The sequence below is a fragment of the Mustela erminea genome, chromosome 17, assembly GCF_009829155.1.
Source record: "Mustela erminea isolate mMusErm1 chromosome 17, mMusErm1.Pri, whole genome shotgun sequence".
Lineage (NCBI taxonomy): Eukaryota > Metazoa > Chordata > Mammalia > Carnivora > Mustelidae > Mustela > Mustela erminea.
Window position 1 is genome coordinate 8713135 of NC_045630.1, and position 18800 is coordinate 8731934.

General features: G+C 39.5%; 1 protein-coding gene across 4 annotated transcripts in view; it reads right to left on the minus strand.

The window, feature by feature from the left end:
- AKT3 (AKT serine/threonine kinase 3) overlaps window positions 1–18800 on the minus strand; it is a 303335-nt gene that overhangs the window by 44234 nt on the left and 240301 nt on the right. For all 4 annotated transcript variants that reach the window (XM_032317285.1, XM_032317283.1, XM_032317284.1 and 1 more), the window contains 2 exons: window positions 8032–8246; window positions 1124–1211 (listed from right to left, as the gene is read on the minus strand). In XM_032317285.1, the coding sequence (XP_032173176.1) occupies window positions 1124–1211; window positions 8032–8246 (303 nt within the window). The remainder of the gene's footprint in view (window positions 1–1123; window positions 1212–8031; window positions 8247–18800) is intronic.

The following is an 18800-nucleotide window of genomic DNA, read 5'->3' on the forward strand; positions in this document are numbered from 1 at the left end:
CAGAAGGGTCGAGAAGGATCTAATATCTACCCCTGTGCTTTGTACCCGGTGGGAGTCTAGAGTTCGAGTAGAGGTATTTATTACCACGCAACTATTTTACAAGAAATGCTTAGAAAATCACCATACTCCACATTCCCATAACATAATGCAGAAATTCAGTACTTGTCTTCTTCCTCATAAGTCATATGGTATCACTCTATCTTTACCTTAGGGATTAATAGAAGAGAATATTTGGCACAAAATAGCTATTTCCTAAATGTTGGCTGTATATGTTTCAGAGAAAAATAGGGAAAACTGGAATAAATTGAAATAGAAGGACTAACGACACAATGAACTAGATAAAGATTCTAAGCAAATATGGCATTACATAAAAATTTCATAGTAAAATTTTGGTAAAAATTTTATATGAGCATTTGAAAACCAAAAAATCAAAATCAGTGCCTATATGGACAATAACTGAAATAGAAGAAATAAAATAGACAAAGATTAAACAGAAGGACTAAACACAATAATTTCCTGTCCTAAGCAAAAATTACAGTATTAAAAACAAGCAATAAGCAGATTACAATAAAGTTACAAAATTAGTAGCATCCATTTTGTGGGCATTAAGATTCAGTTTCAAATAACAGAAAAGCCCCAAATAAGAAAAATATCCATTTCTTTGTTAAATATTGAAAACTAAAGGGCTTTTTAATTCCTTTTCAAATAAGATTCGTATGAATAAATTTGTAGAGCTCACTTTAAAATTAAAGACATAAAGACAAGGAAAAACATTCTGATTTGTTTGCTAGTTTTCTTAAAGAATAACGTAACATTGGGATCTTTTATTTTTCTCCTAATGTTAAGGAAACAATGAGAAGCAAACTAACGTTAATTACTGTGATGTGATAAAAGAAAAATCAACCGACCATACTGAATAACATTTCAAGATGCATTTTGGGAGTCAGAATTATCAATACATTTTTGGCCAAAGAATTTCAATATTATATTCAATTATATGTAGAGTAAAAATGAAAACTATCATTACATTACTAAACTGAATTTTATTCACTTAAAAATTTTTTCTGGCCATAAATTCACTTTAGCCAAAATATATAAAGATTGTTCCATGAAAATAACGTACCTTTTTATCGTATACATCTTGCCAGTTGACTCCAGAGAAGAAACTGTGCCTCATAATTTCTTTTGCATCATCTGGGCCCCCGCCAAGGCTAAAAGACAGACACCAGAGTGAGAGAGCATTAAGACATTTACATAAGCCCAACAGGAAACAAAAAAGTGTTCGCAAAATGTAATTCTCTGTGGCATACATAGTTCTGATATCAAGAGCTGTACCAATAAAAAACTTTTGCTGTCAGATCTGATTTCTCTAACGTGCTATTAATAAGAAGTCAGTTAAGCACCAACTCTTGATTTTTGGCTCAGGTACGTTACGTCACAATCTCAGGGTCTAGGGACAAAGCTTCGTGTTGGGAGTGTGCTTGAAATTCTCGCTCTCCCTCCGCCTTGCCCTCCACCACCCTTGCACTCTGTCTCTCAAATAAATAAATCTTGAAAAAGGAAAAAAAAAAGAAGAAGAAGAAGAAGAAGAAGAAGAAGAAGAAGAAGAAGAAGCCGCCTCAGGACGATGTCATACCTGAAAAGTGTGTCAGGTTTGGAGTCAAAACTGAAATAGGCAACCAGCTCTGGAACTTCTAATATTTGTGACAAGGAACAAGCCCCTTAGTCCCAGTGTCCCCTCTGTAGAGGAGGGACAATGATGCCAGCCCTGTGGATCCCCGCGAGGGTTAGGAATAACAGAAGTAAGCAGCTAGCTCAACAAATGGTAGCAATTACCACAGTCAATTCTATAAGCCAAATTTATTTTGGTTAACACTCAGATCAAACTGAATCCTTGTCACCATAAATTCTGAAATGACTAAATAATTAGAAAAAGCAACTTGTATAGTATTGCTAACAGATAGAAACTCAGGGGCTATTTTCATACCTCAAGTGGATTTCCACAGAAATGACATTGCTAATCTATGAAAATACCACTGCAACGTGATTTATTCTGCTAGCTGCAATACGTGTTACGAATTTAAAGATGATTCCCCCATCTTTCCAGGTTCTCTTACTTAATGAAAAGCTGGCATGTACGAAATTCAGGTACTTTCTGGCTTCCTCGGTTTCAAACACATAGTGCATACTAGTTACTATGAAGAAGGAATGAGAAAAGAAAAAAACAAAACAAAACAAAATTAAAAAAAAAAAACAACAGATGGAAAGCAAGGAGGGAGTGAAAGAGAGAAAGGGAAGAAAAAAGAATGGGGAAAGAACAAGGAAAAGAAAGGAAAGGCAATCTGTTTAAATCTGGATTGACAAAAGCAAGCTTTCTCTGGTCTTGTTAGCAGCTAGGAACTGTGTGTGCCCGTAAAGGCATAACAGCCAGTTCTCTGCAGAAAACGATGCATGTGTAATATTACATATGCAGATTATATATACATGTTTGTTATGAATTTTACAGACATAAAGGATGTGAGGCATAAAATTGATAAAGAATGGTAAAATACAGAATGCCCTTTACTCTAAATCAGCCAAGTGATGCTCACAGATAACATTTGTTAATTTTGCCAAACTCAAAGGCCACTAACTGGCTTAGGAGTAGCTCCAAGGTGAATACTGGCTGATCTTTTTGTTTATGGTGAAGACTAATTTGAAAGTGATAAAACAAAGATACACATCAGACCTTCCCTTGCTTGTCAGTTACATGAGTGACTTCTTTGATGAATGGTGGAAGACTATTCCCTCATTTTTGTGTGCTATTCAAAACAGAATGGATACAGACAGAACAAACTTGAAGATATAATCTGTATGGAGTGCCTGGGTGGCTCAGTCAGTCAGTTAAGTGTCTGACTCTTAATTTCAGCTCAGGTCATGAGCTCAGAGCTGTGAGACTAAGCCTGTGTCTGGCTCTGTGCTGGGCATGCAGCCTGCTTAAAATTCTCTCTCTGTCCCTCCTTCCTGCTCTCTCTCTCTAAAAAAATAAAATAAAAATAAAATGTAATCTTCATTATTAATATCTTTTCTATTATTTTCTTAAATCTAAACAAACAATAAAATAATAAAGCAAGCCCTGAACAAAGTTTGCCAGTTTTGCTGATGTAAATACTCTCCCCACGGCCAATTTCAAGTCAGGAACCTGATGTCACGCAACACAGAAGTAGAAAGACGGGCACAGAAACAAACCCTTGTTTGGTATTTCTATACAGACACAACAGTTAAAAGCAACCTCGAAAGCACCAAGAAGGGTAAAACGTAACAAAATTATTAAGGAGTGCTGAATTTTGAGTATTTATTACCTTTGTTTTTAATGTCCTTGTTTTGGTTTGTAAGCTCATATAATTTGATTTTTAATAATGACCCTATTAAACAACCAGCCCACAAAATCCTTGGAACATAACAACGGGCTCTTATGAGTTGGTTCAGGCCAACTCCCATACACCTCTGGGTAGGAAGAAACAAATACAGGTCATCATAAACAAACGATAATACAATTTAATGGTGCTGGTTATTATTAGGCATAAGGAACACAGGACAGGAAGAATCCAGGATTGCCTGACAATGGTCAGAATGGAAAATACAACCATGAGCCGCTATCTGAGTATCTGTGATGATGAACCATGGTTCCCACAGTCTAGGTCTCCTGACCTAGCTTGCAGGGGATGAACTACAAGGCTGACCGCGAACTTCCAGGCTGGACCAGATGGTACGAGTGGTGTTCGTAGGCACTGGCGGGTCTGTATTCCGCGAACGCCAGCGCTCCGCCCCCTGGCCTCGCTCTTTCTCCGTCTACTCCAAGGGGTGTATGTCCCTCCCCGTCTGGGCTGCAAATTCTTTTGAGGGTAGAGATCAGGACTGGATGATCCAAAAAGCATTTCAAGCTTGTACTTAGGGAGCCGGAAAAGCAGACACACCAAAATAAGTGTTTCTGAAGAGAATTTAACATCTCAGAAGTATGTATCAAAGTAGTCCGCATGAGGAAACCCAGAAGCTCGCTGTACTTTCTTACCCTTCCGCTATTGTTTTTCTTTTGAATGACACAGGAGATGGTGGGGGAGGTGGGAGTTGGGAGTAGAGAACCTTCATCATTTTGTAAATAGAAGGTTTTTATCCAGCTTCAGTTACTCATTTTATGTCACCCCTCTGTTCTCTTGCAATAGCTTGGCTTTGGACATTGCCAGCATTTAATCTATATTTATCAAATACATAAAAAACTAAAGTATCAGCCATGAGTACTACGCGAAGTCTAAGAATATAATCTTAGACTGCCATTTTAGAAGCTGGGAGAGATTCTTTAACACGCGCTTTCTCCAAGTGTGAAACTGTCAAAAATTTCAATGTCAATGACTCCCTAATATACAATTTAAGACTTCAAAATAATATCAAAATACGATTTGCACTAAGATATTTATGTCTAAGAATAGTAAACTCCAATACCAGAATGCCAAGCTAAATCCTCAGCTACTCTGGATTCTTCGTTATTAGCAACATCGTGGAATGCGTATTTTCCTGGTGTTACCGAATGCAGCACAAGGTCATGCCTTTTCTCTCAACTGTGCATAGGAGGATAAAGGAGATACCAAGAGAATGAGCAAAATGATGGAGAATACAAAGTAAAGGCAAAATGGTAGTTGACCCTTTGGTAGAACTGACGGTAAAGAATATCAGGAAAATTCATCAGTATTTTATTTATTTATTTATTTATTTATTTATTTGACAGACAGATATCACAAGTAGGCAGAGAGACAGAGAGAGAGAGAGGAGGAAGCAGGCTCCCCACTGAGCAGAGAGCCCGATGTAGGGCTTGATCCCAGGACTCCGGGATCATGACCTGAGCCGAAGGCAGAGGCTTTAACCCTCTGAGCCACCCAGGTACCCCAATTCATCAGTATTTAAAACTGTTGAAGAGGAAAAATAATGAGGTGCATCGTCATGTCATCTTACTATCTTTCCAAAGACTTTTCAGGGTCCTTTAGTGCCTCTTTCCCTTCTTTCTACCTCTTGAATTCTGATGTTTCCCAGGATACTGTCCTAGGCCTTCTTCCCTTTGGCCTAGACTCCCCCACTATTCTCAGGGCTCCAGCTGCCTCTGGCCATCGATGGGGCCCCAAACCATATATCCAGCCACTGTGTATCTGTTAAGACTGGTACAGTTCTGAGCTGCTGTCTTCACATTTCCATCTAGGTTTTCTCACAGATCTGACTCGGTACAGCCGAAGTGAGTATCAGCATCCTTCCCACAGGCTCCTTTGCCTGTGCTCCCTGTCTGCTAATTAACACCCCAATCTCCGGAAGAGTCACCTGAGCTGGAAACGCAGAGGAACCCCCAACTCCTTCCACTTCCTCATTATTTCTATTCAATTATCCACAAATTCCGATTGATTGCTCCTCGACCACTGCCTCTGGAAGGACCCCATCTCTTCCCTGGACAATTCCACATGCGTTTTCAACGGCTCTGCCTACCTGCCCCTGCCCCTTCCCTGTTCTAATCCATCCATGACGAAGCTGCTGGTGTTATCTTTCACAGCACAAATCAGATTACACCATCTCTTACTTCATAATTCGGTGGTTTTTCATCTCCTTCCAAATAAAGGGTAAATATTCTCTAAGAAGCAGAAGGTCTTTGCAGTCTACCATTTCAGCATTATCTCCCAACATTACCCAACTCATACTCTACACGCTAGCCGCTGGACTTATCAAATACTATGTTCATTCACAATTCTAGATTCCTTTTCATGGCAATTTCTCTGCATGAACAACCCCCGTGGACCCCAACCCACCTAGCCCCCTAGAAAGAGCTAGTAATTCCAACATGCAAATGTAGGTGGAGCTGAGCTGTAAGTACGCGTTCCCTGTCCTGCATTATTCTATGAACAGTGACAGCAGAACTTCATCTCACTTACCCTCGCATTCCCGATACTTTATTTATTTTTAAAAAAGATTTTATTTATTCCATTTGACAGACAGAGATCACAAGTAGGCAGAGAGGCAGGCAGAGAGAAGGAAGCAGGCTCCCTGCCAGGCAGAAAGCCCGATGTGGGGCTCCATCCCAGGACCCGAAGATCATGACCCGAGCTGAAGGCAGAGTCCTTAACCCACTGAGCCACCCAGGCGCGCCCCATTCCAGATACTTTAATGCAATAGTGGAGGCGCTTATCTACCTTAAATGAAAACAGCCAATCATTGCAAACCCCCTGTCATCCGTTTAGATAATACCAACCTCTGGATGGACAAACCTTCAGTTGTCCTACATACAGCCCACTAACAATCTAGAAATTTACCTACTTATTCAACAATTACTAAGTATCCACTATGTGCTATCCCACGGTGGGGGGCAGGGGCGGCAAACAGGAAAATGAATGAGACACAGGCATGAGAACCACAAATGCAAGGTTGTTCCACCAGCTACTTATAGAGGGGGGGCCAAAAAGGCAAGGGCTGTCAGAGTTACCTGGAGAAGTCACAAAAGGATAGGCTAAAAATTCATTGCCCTTGAAATCCAAGCCAAATATTAGAACCCCAAATCAAGCAGATATAATGGAAATCCTAGCTCTGCTTAAAGATCATCTATTACCAAGTGCTGTCTGCTACATGAATTGTGAAATAATCACACTCAGTAGAACACATTTCAAAACCTGAACCCACTGAGAAGCGGCTGCATTGCAAATAAGATACAACAGAAATACCAAGTGGGCATCAAGAAAGTTGATTACTCCTGTTCTACAGGAATTTTCTGGAGCATAAATTACTTAACCCTCTCCAGGCCTCAGTTTTGCCCTCAGTCAAATGTCAATGAGAAACCTACCTATCAACTCTAGAAGGCGAGAGAAACAGCAAAGAGGACCACAGATACGCAAATGCCCTAAAAAAGAACACTTAAAGCCACTCTACAAACACGAAGTAAGCTTCCCATTACTAGGATCATAAAACACATTTTTGAAAGGGTCTTCAAGAGGCAAAAGGATGGTGTCTCTTTTACTACGTTTGCTTATTTCTGCTGAAGGGTAAAATCATGCCCCTCATAAAGTTTAGAGGCTACAAGTGTGTGATGGAAACCATCGCTAATGTAAACAAAACCCACATGTTAGGATTCCTTTATTCCTTCTTTCATTAATTCAGTCTGTCAACAAATACATAATGAGCAGAAAAAAAAAAAAAAAAACCCAGAACTGTGCAAAAACACATTATGGGAGGGAAGATTTGACAATAAAATCTTGAAATCTATCCTCAAGATGTTTAATATCAAAGTGATTTTTAGAGCAACGCTGGGACGTCTACTCATCTACGGGAAAGGACGGCCATACGTATAAAAGAGATTAAGGGACGTTTTTACAATAATAGTCATTCCATACATGACTTACAAATTCTATGTGTAAATGAATATAGAAACGTGAACAGAGAACACTGAGCTCACTGATTAATTAAGCAAAGGGCTGTAGGATATTTCAGGTCACAGCTGTAGCTACAAAAGAAATACAAACTATGTAAAGGTATTTTGCACTTAACCCTCTCCGGCAGTACACAGAGAAGTGTATCTTCGAATGGCCAACACACAAAAAGTAGTCTGATTGTTAATACAGGTTGGCATGGGAGGAGAGTAAAGAGCTGGTTCTATCTTTTTTATTCTGTAAATTAGCATAAATAAAAAGGCCCAGAGACTGAAAGGGAAAAAAAAAAAAAAGGGATACTTCAATCCCCACAATAACAAGTACCAGGGCAATTAAGAAATTGTTCACTCACAATATGGTTAAGAAAACCTCTCACAATCCTTATTTGGTAAAGTCTGCATAAAATTTCCAAGTTAAGAAAGAGTTGAAGAAATTTTTACAATGTTCTGTATTATGCAGTTAAAAATAAGTCAGTATTTCAGTGGGACGATGTCTACACCAAATACACTGTTCTTGGAGTTAGTTATATTTGAATTAGTCTCCGTATCACAGCCTCTACCCACATCCATCCATAACCCATCAAGTGTTACTTGTGGCTTACCGTTTATTTGGATCCTTTATCAAAAGCCCTGAAAGCAGTGATTTTGCATCTGAAGAGAGGGTTCGAGGAAATTTAATGTCTTCCATTAGTATTAGTTCAAAAAGTTTCTCATGATCCTGGTTGTAGAAAGGTAGCCTCCCACACATCATCTCATACATGACAACCCCCAGGCCCCACCAATCCACGGCTCGGCCATAGTCGTTGTCTTCTAACACCTAAGAGGGAAAGCAGTGAACAAATGCATTATTACACACGAGCTTTTAGAGCAGCCTGCCTCTAACGTTCTCTTCTTACATCAACGTGAATCCTAACTTGCAAAGTCTGGATGGGCTATCCTGACACCTGGACATTCAAACTAGAAAGCATCCCACAAAAGATATGAATCACACCGGATATGGGAAGTATCTGTTCAATCCACGTCTTGAAGTGGCCAGTGTAGGAGAAAAGGGTCAGGCCACGCAGAATATTCCAAGCGAATGACGACGAAGGCTCAAGCGAAAATGGTTTGCGTATTCGCATGTTTTCTCATAGGCCTACTTAGTTTTTCACTCGGGTCCACTACATGGACTTCAAGTAACTTGGGAGGTTAAGTCCTGCTGATCGAGTGTATGAGGAGCCGTGGAGAAGCACTAAGGAACTTGAGTCCAACTGTAAGGACAGGAGTCATGTACGCAGAGTCACATAGACAGGTTCAGGGCGCAGCGAGCAGGACAGGTGAGCTGAAAACTTCTGGAGGGCCCTGCGTGTTTATACTCTTTAAAGAAATACTCCACAAAGCAAATATAAAGATTTACTGTTTGGGGTGTGTCCAAAGCTTTATTAGTACCTCACGATAAAATTTCTGTTAAACATAAACAACAAAAATCACGGTGTAATATCTCTCTGGCATGTGCCCTTAAATTTATTTCACAAAATACATCTCATGCAAAACAAATTTAGAAAGAAAGGATACGGTGGTATCAGTCAGACTATGTTAGAGCGACCTATTCAAATCGGGGCATAATATTTCATCATTTGTCCCAGGAAAATGTCGATTTTTCCCTTTATATTAGGTATGTTCCTCAGCCAATGCAATTTTTTTCATTTATTTAGATCTTCCTATATTTTTAATATTTTATTTATTTATTTGAGAGACAGAGAAAGAGAGCACAAGTGGGGATTGGGGCAGAAGCAGAAGGAGAGAGAGACTCTCAAGCAGGCTCCCCGCTGAGCATGGAGCCCTACGCAGGACTTGACCCCACTTTCCTGAGATCAGGACCTGAGCCGAAGGCAGATGCTTAACCGAATGAGCCACCCAGGTGCCCCAGAATCTTTCAGTATTTTATTTTAAATTACTATATCTGAATAATCTTAAAGCCTACTTGATCTGATTCTCCTAGCTTTGGGATAGATAGAGCAAGAAAACCACACCCATGAAATTTACCAAATAAAAAATCTTGTAACTGATTACGTAAGAATTTCACGCAGAACAAAGTGGTGCACATGTTCCAAACTTTCTTAGAGTTAAGTAAATCAGTTATTGGAGATGATGCACATGTACTTTTATTTAAAATTGACCAATAATGTCATAGAATTGCACATGGCATGTTTGAAAGTTAAATTTCGATTACCTAGCAATACTATGAAAGGCACTTGATAGACAGGGTATTTATATGCATGGAGAATGTAAGTTTGAGAAAAACTACGTTACTTAGCAGTTATTTCAGTGTCTTTCAAATGTTATGAGAAGATTTTTAATTCAGTTGATCCCAGTTCCAAGGCGACACAGGATCTGTCTTAGCAAGATATGAACACAAGTCCAGTTCCTATGTTCTTCCAAAAAATCTTTTGTAGAGTAACAAACTAAGCAAAATATTTTGGGGAAGAACAACAAATTCTAGTTTTCATCCTTGGCTAAAAATATTTCAAATTTCTACTTGTTCAAAATGAGTAACATAAAAACAAACAGAAACAAGAAATAACCTAAAACAGCAGAAAGAATTCGGCTTGTGTACTTATTACTTCAGTGAAAGGAAATGCTGTATGTATGATTTTTAAATACCAGGGACTATGGATTATTCGAGAATCTATCTCCAGTCCAATTAGTAGAACGTACTGTTTGTGGGCCTGAATCTAATAGATCCAGGATTTCACCTAATGACAAACAATTTTAAAATCTAAGTAACCTTTTACTCAATTCCTACAACACCAACAAAACAGTGGCACACGCGAAAAAGAGCCAAATGTGGTTTTTAACCTCTTTTTTCATAAAACCATAAAAAGCATAAAAGCTGGATTAACTGCTTCCCGAACCCACATTTCACCAGCCGGGTTCTCATCCCCAGCTGGCAAAACTGGCAATCCTTTATTTTTGTTTAAATACCTGGTTTGCTGCCAGAAAGGAAAGTGAGTACATAAAAAAAGGGTTTTATTTTTGAAGAGAAATAAGCAACTGAAAAATAAAACTGCATTGTAAAAAAATCTGTTTGATAAAATAAATTTTTCATTTCGTTTTATAAAATGAACACTGATTCTCAAAATAAGTGGTTTTGCTTCTGAACATACGCGTTTTAATGAATATATAGATACATCATGCTACAATTAGGACTGTTTGCTGTATTACTTTGAACTGAACAAATCTGATGTGATATATTATATCTTATTGACATGTGAAGTCCAGCAATGTTGAGGAGGAAAAAAACCTAAAAACACAGCCAGCCCTCTTAATCTAAGAGGTCTTTGTTCTCAATTAAAAAGAAAGATTTCTGTTCAACTCCCACCTCTAAACAGCTGGAAGATGAAATATATAAGAAATAAAAAGAAACGTGATTATAATATTCTACATGAAGATACAGAATATAAAACATGTTACCATTGTTCAGACATCCCTCCTCTCCCCCTAAATCTAAATTATCTTGAAACACAATACGTCCAAAGACTCTAGAAACTCCAGAGTGAAATTAAAATCCACAGCTTCTTTTATATTATTTTCTAAAGATAATTTTCCTCCCTTACTCAAAGCACGTATTTTTCCCCAAATTACAGTAACATATAAAATTTACATTCCTTAAACTAAGAGCTGCAATCCCTTTTGCCTACCTCTGATGATTTTTTCTTCCCCGCCCCCCCCGAAAAAAGCCTAATTTACTTCCTGGTCACAGGAGGGCAGATCCAAAAGGTGGGATTATTGGTCCCACAGAGGCACAATGATGGCAAAGTGCGTTTCAACTCCATTACCACCTGCCTTATCATATAATTTAGATATAAATGCAGATCAAAACCTGCTCCTAGAGAAATATAATCCACTGAAAGACTTCTCCTGAAGGATTAGCCTAAAGAAAGTGTCTCTTTTCCACAAAATCACTGTTACTCATGTTTTCAACTGAACTCAAGGTTTCAAAGCTAATGTGGACATTTGGGATTTCCTTTGTGCCCTACTGTCTCGGTCATCACAGATGTAGATCTACTTTGTGACTACATCTAACGCAAAAGACAGACAGCAAGGACAAGAGGTGATTTGGAACACCAGAGGTAATGTAAATATTCAACAATGAGAAGAGGTCACATGAAGTCGATATCCAAACGGCACCCAAATGCTGGGAAACAAGGCTTAGTTTCCATTTTTCTACCAGAAGCCCGAGACTGCTTCACTTTCTGATGTAATAAAAGCGGTTTCAAGGAGGTCACAGCAGGTATCCATTACCATTAAATATTCTGGTAACATCTGGTTAATATTTGGTAATAGCCGATGTAGGCGCTGTACAAAACAGCCAGGGCAGTTGAACAAAAATCGGCATGAGTGGCTCTTGAATGGTTACTAATTTCAAGGATGATGTTAAATAATAAACTATGAATTTTAAAATGATACCATCAGTTAAAATTCCCAGTGTAAATATTTAGTTGGTGCACGGGCACTTTCAAAAACCATCTTTACTCCAGTGTTCTTTTACCAGCTAGAATTTGCTGGAAGGTTGAAGGAACACCTCCCTCGGCTTGGCTGCCCGGCCACGCGATGCACCCAAGGCAAGCAATTATTCAGAGGGGATGTCTGCCCCGGAGTGGCTTGCTGCTCAATCAATAATCCAGACAGAACAGATGGGGGAAAAAATTAAACATCCAAACAAACTGTCTGCACACCTATGTTGTGAAAGTAAACTGCGAACTTGGATGAACCAATTTACCACTAATTCAAAAAAGAATTTTTTTCCTGGTAACCTTGTATTTCAGGTAACGGATATGTGTGTGTTTTCTATATAAACATACGTTTCTATACTTTATCATTTATGGAAATCCTTATTCTTCATATCCTAGGAATCTGCTTAAAAAAAAAAAAAAAAAGATCTGTTAAGTCTTCCAATCCAGATTCTAAAATGTACTGCAGCTTTAGAAGTCTGTATTTCATGACAATCATGAATTCCACGGTTTCTTGGTATTTTCTTCCTAGACACTTCTTTTATACCCGGTTCTCAAGTGCTCATTAACTCTTAAGAGACTGAGCGTGTAAACGCTGTTTGCACTGAAGGAGCACATTTTCCCAGAGTTCTCGACTTCCCTTTTGCCCTGGAGCAGCAGCAGTCAAGGGGTTTCCAGAAACTGGGCCTTTGTCACCTGCGTCAAAACAGCTACTGTGAAATACTACAGGTTATCGTCACTCGTGTGAGCCCAGCTACGGTGAGTTCTGTCTCTGTTCTCATGCTCCAGAGAATTTCAAATTAAATTTTGTGCTTAACCTAGAATCATTCCAAAGCACTGAATGCGAATATTCCTACTGTTAAAGCCAGAAGACCAAACAACACTGAAAAGAACTTTCGGTGAAAACTAGCGGCTGCAGGAGCGGACGGACCTCTAAGGAAGGAGGAGCCACAACTGAGTGATACTGAGAGATGGTCAAGGCTGAACTAGAAATATTATTTTCACTCATATTTAAGTAATATCCAATTTGGGGAGAAAGTGGGATGATTTTTACTATTACCCCCAAATAAGTGTAAATAGTAAGCCAACTCATGGCAGTTAAAGGCCCTTCAACCTCCTTATATGTGAGCGGACAACCTCTACCTGAACTAATCACCGGGTTCCTTCACGTAACTTCCCTCTTACTATTGATGGGTCCTTCTCAGAGCCATGCAGGAGGATAAAGGTTTTCAAAAAGCCCTTAAGAGGTCATGTGTTATAGGAATTATTAACAAATAAAATATGAGGGAGGTACATAGTTTTAAAAGGGTTACTAAAACTTTTTGTTTTTACAAAATGCTTAGGCATTTGAAGACTTAGTTTCACAATCTGTTAGACAGCGGGAGAGTTTTGTCCGAGGGCTAAGTGAACTGTGACGGCGTGCTCCTATTTTTACCTACAGATACATGTTACAGATACATGTGCAAATACATGTTACCCTTGGACTCATTCATTTCTCTTAAGATCTAAAGAAAATATCGACAGGGACGCCTGGGTGGCTCAGTCCGTTAAGCGGCTGCCTACGGCTCAGGTCATGAACCCAGGGTCCTGGGATCGAGTTCCACATCGGGCTCCTTTCTTAGCGGGGAGCCCGTTTCTCTCTCTGCCTCTGCCTGTCTCATTGCCTACTTGTGATCTCTCTCTCTACTTGGCAAATAAATAAAAATCTTTAAAGAAAATACTGACAGAGCCCAGGAAATTATGTCTTTTACAGTATCTCTTCTTTGTTGTATTTAAGATAAATACATACAATTCCATGTCATACATTTTAATCAAGTTGGGTTCTAAATGCTCTCCCCACCCCATTTATACTACTGGGTGCCAGCAACTACCATTACCCTGAATTTGTGGATGCTCCCAGCTCATTCTAAAGAAGGAATTGTACGTCTCTGGCTTTAAATTTGTATGAAATTTAATGTCCATTTGTGCTACACCCTCTACAGCATCAAGAGAACTTCGAGCAAATCTTTTTCTCAAAGTTATCAGCAAAAATTTCAGATATTTTCAAATTACATGTTCTAAGGAAGTAGTAAAGGTAATAGGCTTCAAAAGCCAGCTGAATAAAATGACAGCGAGTGACTGTTTTCTAAGAAAGAGGATCTGAAAATGAAGAACACATCAAACAATGCATCTTTAGGCAATGGAAAAAAAATTTTACACTTACGTGAAATCAAATTCTGTATATATATATATATTTTTTTTTTCTGAACAGCAACCACAACTCAGTACCATGCATTTTCCAATAGTCAAGCCATTTTTCTGCAATCTTTTTGTTAGTTCTAACTTGATTATCAAATAATTTTTATTTTTACACTATTACAGAAGTGCATTTCTCTAGGTTTCCAAAACCACCTTATTCAACCTTCCCCATCTGTCACCATCTGCTTCTTTTTAGCATGTACTTTTTGTGTGATCACATAAGCATGTGAAAAATAACTAACATTCAGATGATTATCTGCTGGTACATTTGAGGACTGGGCATAATAAAAGTGAACTGCCAAAACGTACTTAACACTTTTAATTTTGTTGGGTCTTGCATGTAAGCTACATTTGATTTTCAAACTGTTTTACAGTTGGAAAGTTGATCAGGTACTGCTAACTCAAGAGCAAAGCTGAGACTAAATAATTAGCACTGCATAAAATGGTTTGGATCCAATGAGAGCCAAATCAAATAATAAAATTTAACAGTAAGATTTTATATGTGATTTCCAATTTCTTTTATAATTTCTAGGTAGAAAAGACAGTAGAGATTTCAAAAACAAAAATCCCCTCAAAATATCTTAATGTCCATAATGTATGGCAGGTAAAGGTTTCTTTCTTTCTAATGTAAGAAAGAGCAGAAACATGTTCATTTAAAACCACGGATACGAATGTGTTTTTAGAGATGGAGGGACACTAAATGCATACTTTATATGCCTGCTGGCACTGTGTTTCTCCAACCTCTTAAAAAAAAAAAGACAAGACTTTTTTTTCCTTTACCAATAAATATCCCTAATTCTTCACCAAAAGAGGTAAGAGAACAAATACTTGTAAATACTCTTTTTCCAATAAATGGCATTTTTATACTGTAAGAGTCATCTTTTCCGGGGTTCTCTGCCACAAAAAGAAACTTAAGTTTACTTAAAATTTGTCTTTAACACCAGCTATGAGTCTGACATGTCCGATAGTTAACAATCAGTTTTTGACCTGATCTCCAAGGAGGCCCTGAGCTCTCTCCACAAGGTGTAAACAAGTGTCGTATAGAAAAAGACAACACTGACAAGGAGCCACTCACAAGAGAAGCAGTAATCAGGAATGGACTCCAGGTCTGATAAGCAATTATGACTTACATACCATGGACAAAAGTCTGGCACTGATGATGGAATGTGCTAGAAATTTCAAGGTTCAAGAAAAGTGAGAGACACCATCCGAAAGGCTTTTGCCCACCCCTCTGACTCTGATCATGTTTGTCTGATCACATTATTGCCTTGTTCTCAATTCCAAAGTGACTTTCCTTTATGCAAGAGATCAAAGCTAAACTTCTTTGCATTTTAGTCCCCATCCCTGGGTCCAGCCTCCTGTCTTCCTGCTCCCCGTTCAAGGCCACTGGACCCTTCCTGCAGGCTGACACACCCTTCCTTCTCCTGGGCACGAGCCTGGGCACAACTCCAGGAAAGCAATTATTTTCTTGCACAGTAATGATTGTTTTCTGTCTCTTATCACCCTAGCAAACAGCAAGCTGCTTGAGGACAAAAACCATTTCTTACTATCTTTGTATTCCCAGCCCCGAACACAATGCATGACCCCTAAAATAAATACTCTGTAAGTATCTCTTGAGTGAACAAGAGTGTTCTCCAGTGAAACGGTCCGTATTGGAGACCGGAGGAAAGGGCTTAAAATTTTTTGTCTTCAAAGTAAGAGTAAACACATTCAAAATTACCCTATTTAACAAAAATGCCATGATTGACACAAATACTTAAAATGGAAGAATTTAAATTGCATGAGAAGTTAGCTGTTTCAGGAATTGTCATCCCCAAATGGTAACAACAGTGACGGAAAAAAGACGGGTTGAGACTGTAATTATGGATCAACACACATCAGCCATGGGTACAGAAATTGCTGTTACAGACCAGACGTCTGCGATATTTAAAAAAAAAAAAAAAAAGGTACACAAAAATGTTTCTTACTTGTTTTTAGAAAGAATTGATAATTTCTTGGGATTGTAAAATTTCACTTTAGAAACAACTGTATTTTTCTTTGTGAAACTCTTGGTTTTGTTCTTCAGCGGATGACATTAAGCATGTAAAACAGGATCTTTGTCTGTTAGATCATCTGCTTCTCAATGAAATGAGATGTGTTTATCTTCTTCAGAAATAATTTCCACTAATTGTGACACAACTAATTCTGTTATTCTCAATACAGGATGGCAGCATCTGTGGCCCAGGGATCGTAGGGGTTACTTGAACTCCAGAGAAACAAAGGATTTGTTTTTCATAACATTCACAAAAACAACCCTATTCTAGAAAATATGATCTCATATTTGAATAAATAAGGAACAGGGTTCTGAAAATTTTACTCAAATCACCACAAAAATGGGAGGATCTTAAACTTCTAGATTTTACAACAGAAAATAATATTGTTGGCAGCCCTCAAGAAAATAATATTTAGAAACGTACTGTATTTCAAATTATTAGCTCTTCTTTATAATAACACAATATTCTTGAAATGTATATTTACTATCTAATTGAAAAAACCATTATATTAACAAACTGATATGAGTTACTACAGGTACGGGGCATGCTAGGGTTCTCGGTGTATTCCTACTCCTTAATTTCTTTTAATTACCTTTTCCTTTTGAGCATTTGTAAAGCATTCACCTTAAAAATGACAATTATTTACACCTATAAGCGGTCTTGAAATTGTGGCTTTTGGAGGCTGTAATATCTGTAGTTAAAAAAGGAAGAGTGGCCTTTATAAGGTGGATCCTCTCTCGGACAACTCCCTGCGGTGTACAGACTCCACTACAAAGAAGTTCTGATCCTCCGTCCCCTCACCTTTAAAAGAACCATCAGGGATGCTATTGCAAAAGGTCACTGCAAACATGCAGCACGCATGCCTAGCAGATGTTCGAGAAGCTACTATCCACCCATCAAAGATCAATGCCTCCCAACTTGGATCCAGCCACACCAACTTTCTTAGAGTTTGAGGGAGGAACTGGGCGCATTCTTGCCTCAGGGTTTTCAACTATCTGCTCTCTGCGTCTGGAAAGTTGGTCCTCTCCACTTCCGCAATAGCTGCCTCCTCCTTAGCATTCAGCTGTCTGCTTGACCATCACTTCCCCACACATCCTGCTCGGAGAAGACAGTATCTCCTAAAGACAGGTGCAGCAGTTATCTCCTGTCTCCCAGGGTCTTCTACAATGGGGAAGCAGGGATCGGTGTGACTACGCCTTCAACTGGTGTCGGCTATGACAGGAAGTCATAGGAAGCCTATGACCGAGACGATGGGTGGTTTCTGGAACCAGGCCATAAGAGGAGACGCATGCACGAGTGTTCGCAGCAGCATCATAGCCCCAAACTGGAAGCAAAGCAAATGTCCGTTGATGGCTGAATGGACACACAAATTGTGGCATATCCATTCAACTGAATATTATTTGGCCATTAAAAGGAATGCAGTACCAAGAAAATGCTAAAAACATCGATGAATCTTGAAAACCTACTACGTGAAAGAAGCCAGACACAACTGGCTCCCTATTATAGGACTCCACTGACATGAAATGTCCAGAAGAGTACATCTATAGAGACGGAAAGTGGATCGTGGCTGCCTGGGGAGGAAGAGGAGATAATGGTGGGTTTTGTTGTCAGAGTGATGACAGTACTCTGGAATTAGACAGTGGTGACAGTCACAGCCACTGTGAACATAATACAAACCACTGCTGAAGGTCAGGGTGGGTGGCCTGTACTCTGATAAAATTATTAAAAATATACTATGAAAAGGGATTTGCAAAAAACTAATGAAACATTTCTTAATGGTTTACTAGGTGAACAACAACAACAAAAACCTAACAAAACAAAACAAAACAAGAGGAAGCACCTTTTGATTCACTCCCTAAGACATTCCCGGTGGAACCTGAGGCCGGGGAAGTCTGGACCACAGGGCGAGGCTGAGGCTCTAGGTCAAGGCTCCAGGTGCCTGTCAGGGGAGCAGCAGGCGGGGCACTGACTGTCAGAGGATGAGTGAGGATGCCCTCCCCGCAGCCTCCGGCCACAGTCACCCCGCAGCCTCCGGCCACAGTCACCCCGCAGCCTCCGGCCACAGCACCCCGCAGCCTCCGGCCACAGCACCCCGCAGCCTCCGGCCACAGCACCCCGCCGCTGTGAAGTCCGTCTGGCTGAGGCCCCACGTGCTGCGAGGCAGCGATTAGCCATCCCTGCTATCGCCCCGACTCTGAACCAAAGAGCACACAAAAGCCCTGTTGTTACCACTAGGATTTGGAGCCCTTTGTTACAAGGCCAGAGTAATCTGATCTCTATCTAAAATAGCCACCACACCACATCCTTCCCTTTATCCAGCTTTATTTTTCTCCCCAGCCCTTATATCCATTAGATGACATTAGGGCATTGATTTCTTCACCTTGTTTTGCTCCAGAGAGCGGGGTCTTTTGTGTCGTGGTCCTGTAGCCCCATCACCCGCACAAAGGCCTGACGTGCAGCAGACACATAATAATATTCGTTGAACACAAATTAACGAATGATTATGGAACCCTCAGCATGGGGGGGTCCACGTCATCTTGGCGTGAATTCCAAGATGTAGCTCCTGTTCTTTCAGTAACCTTCCTTATAAAATACTTCCCAGTAATA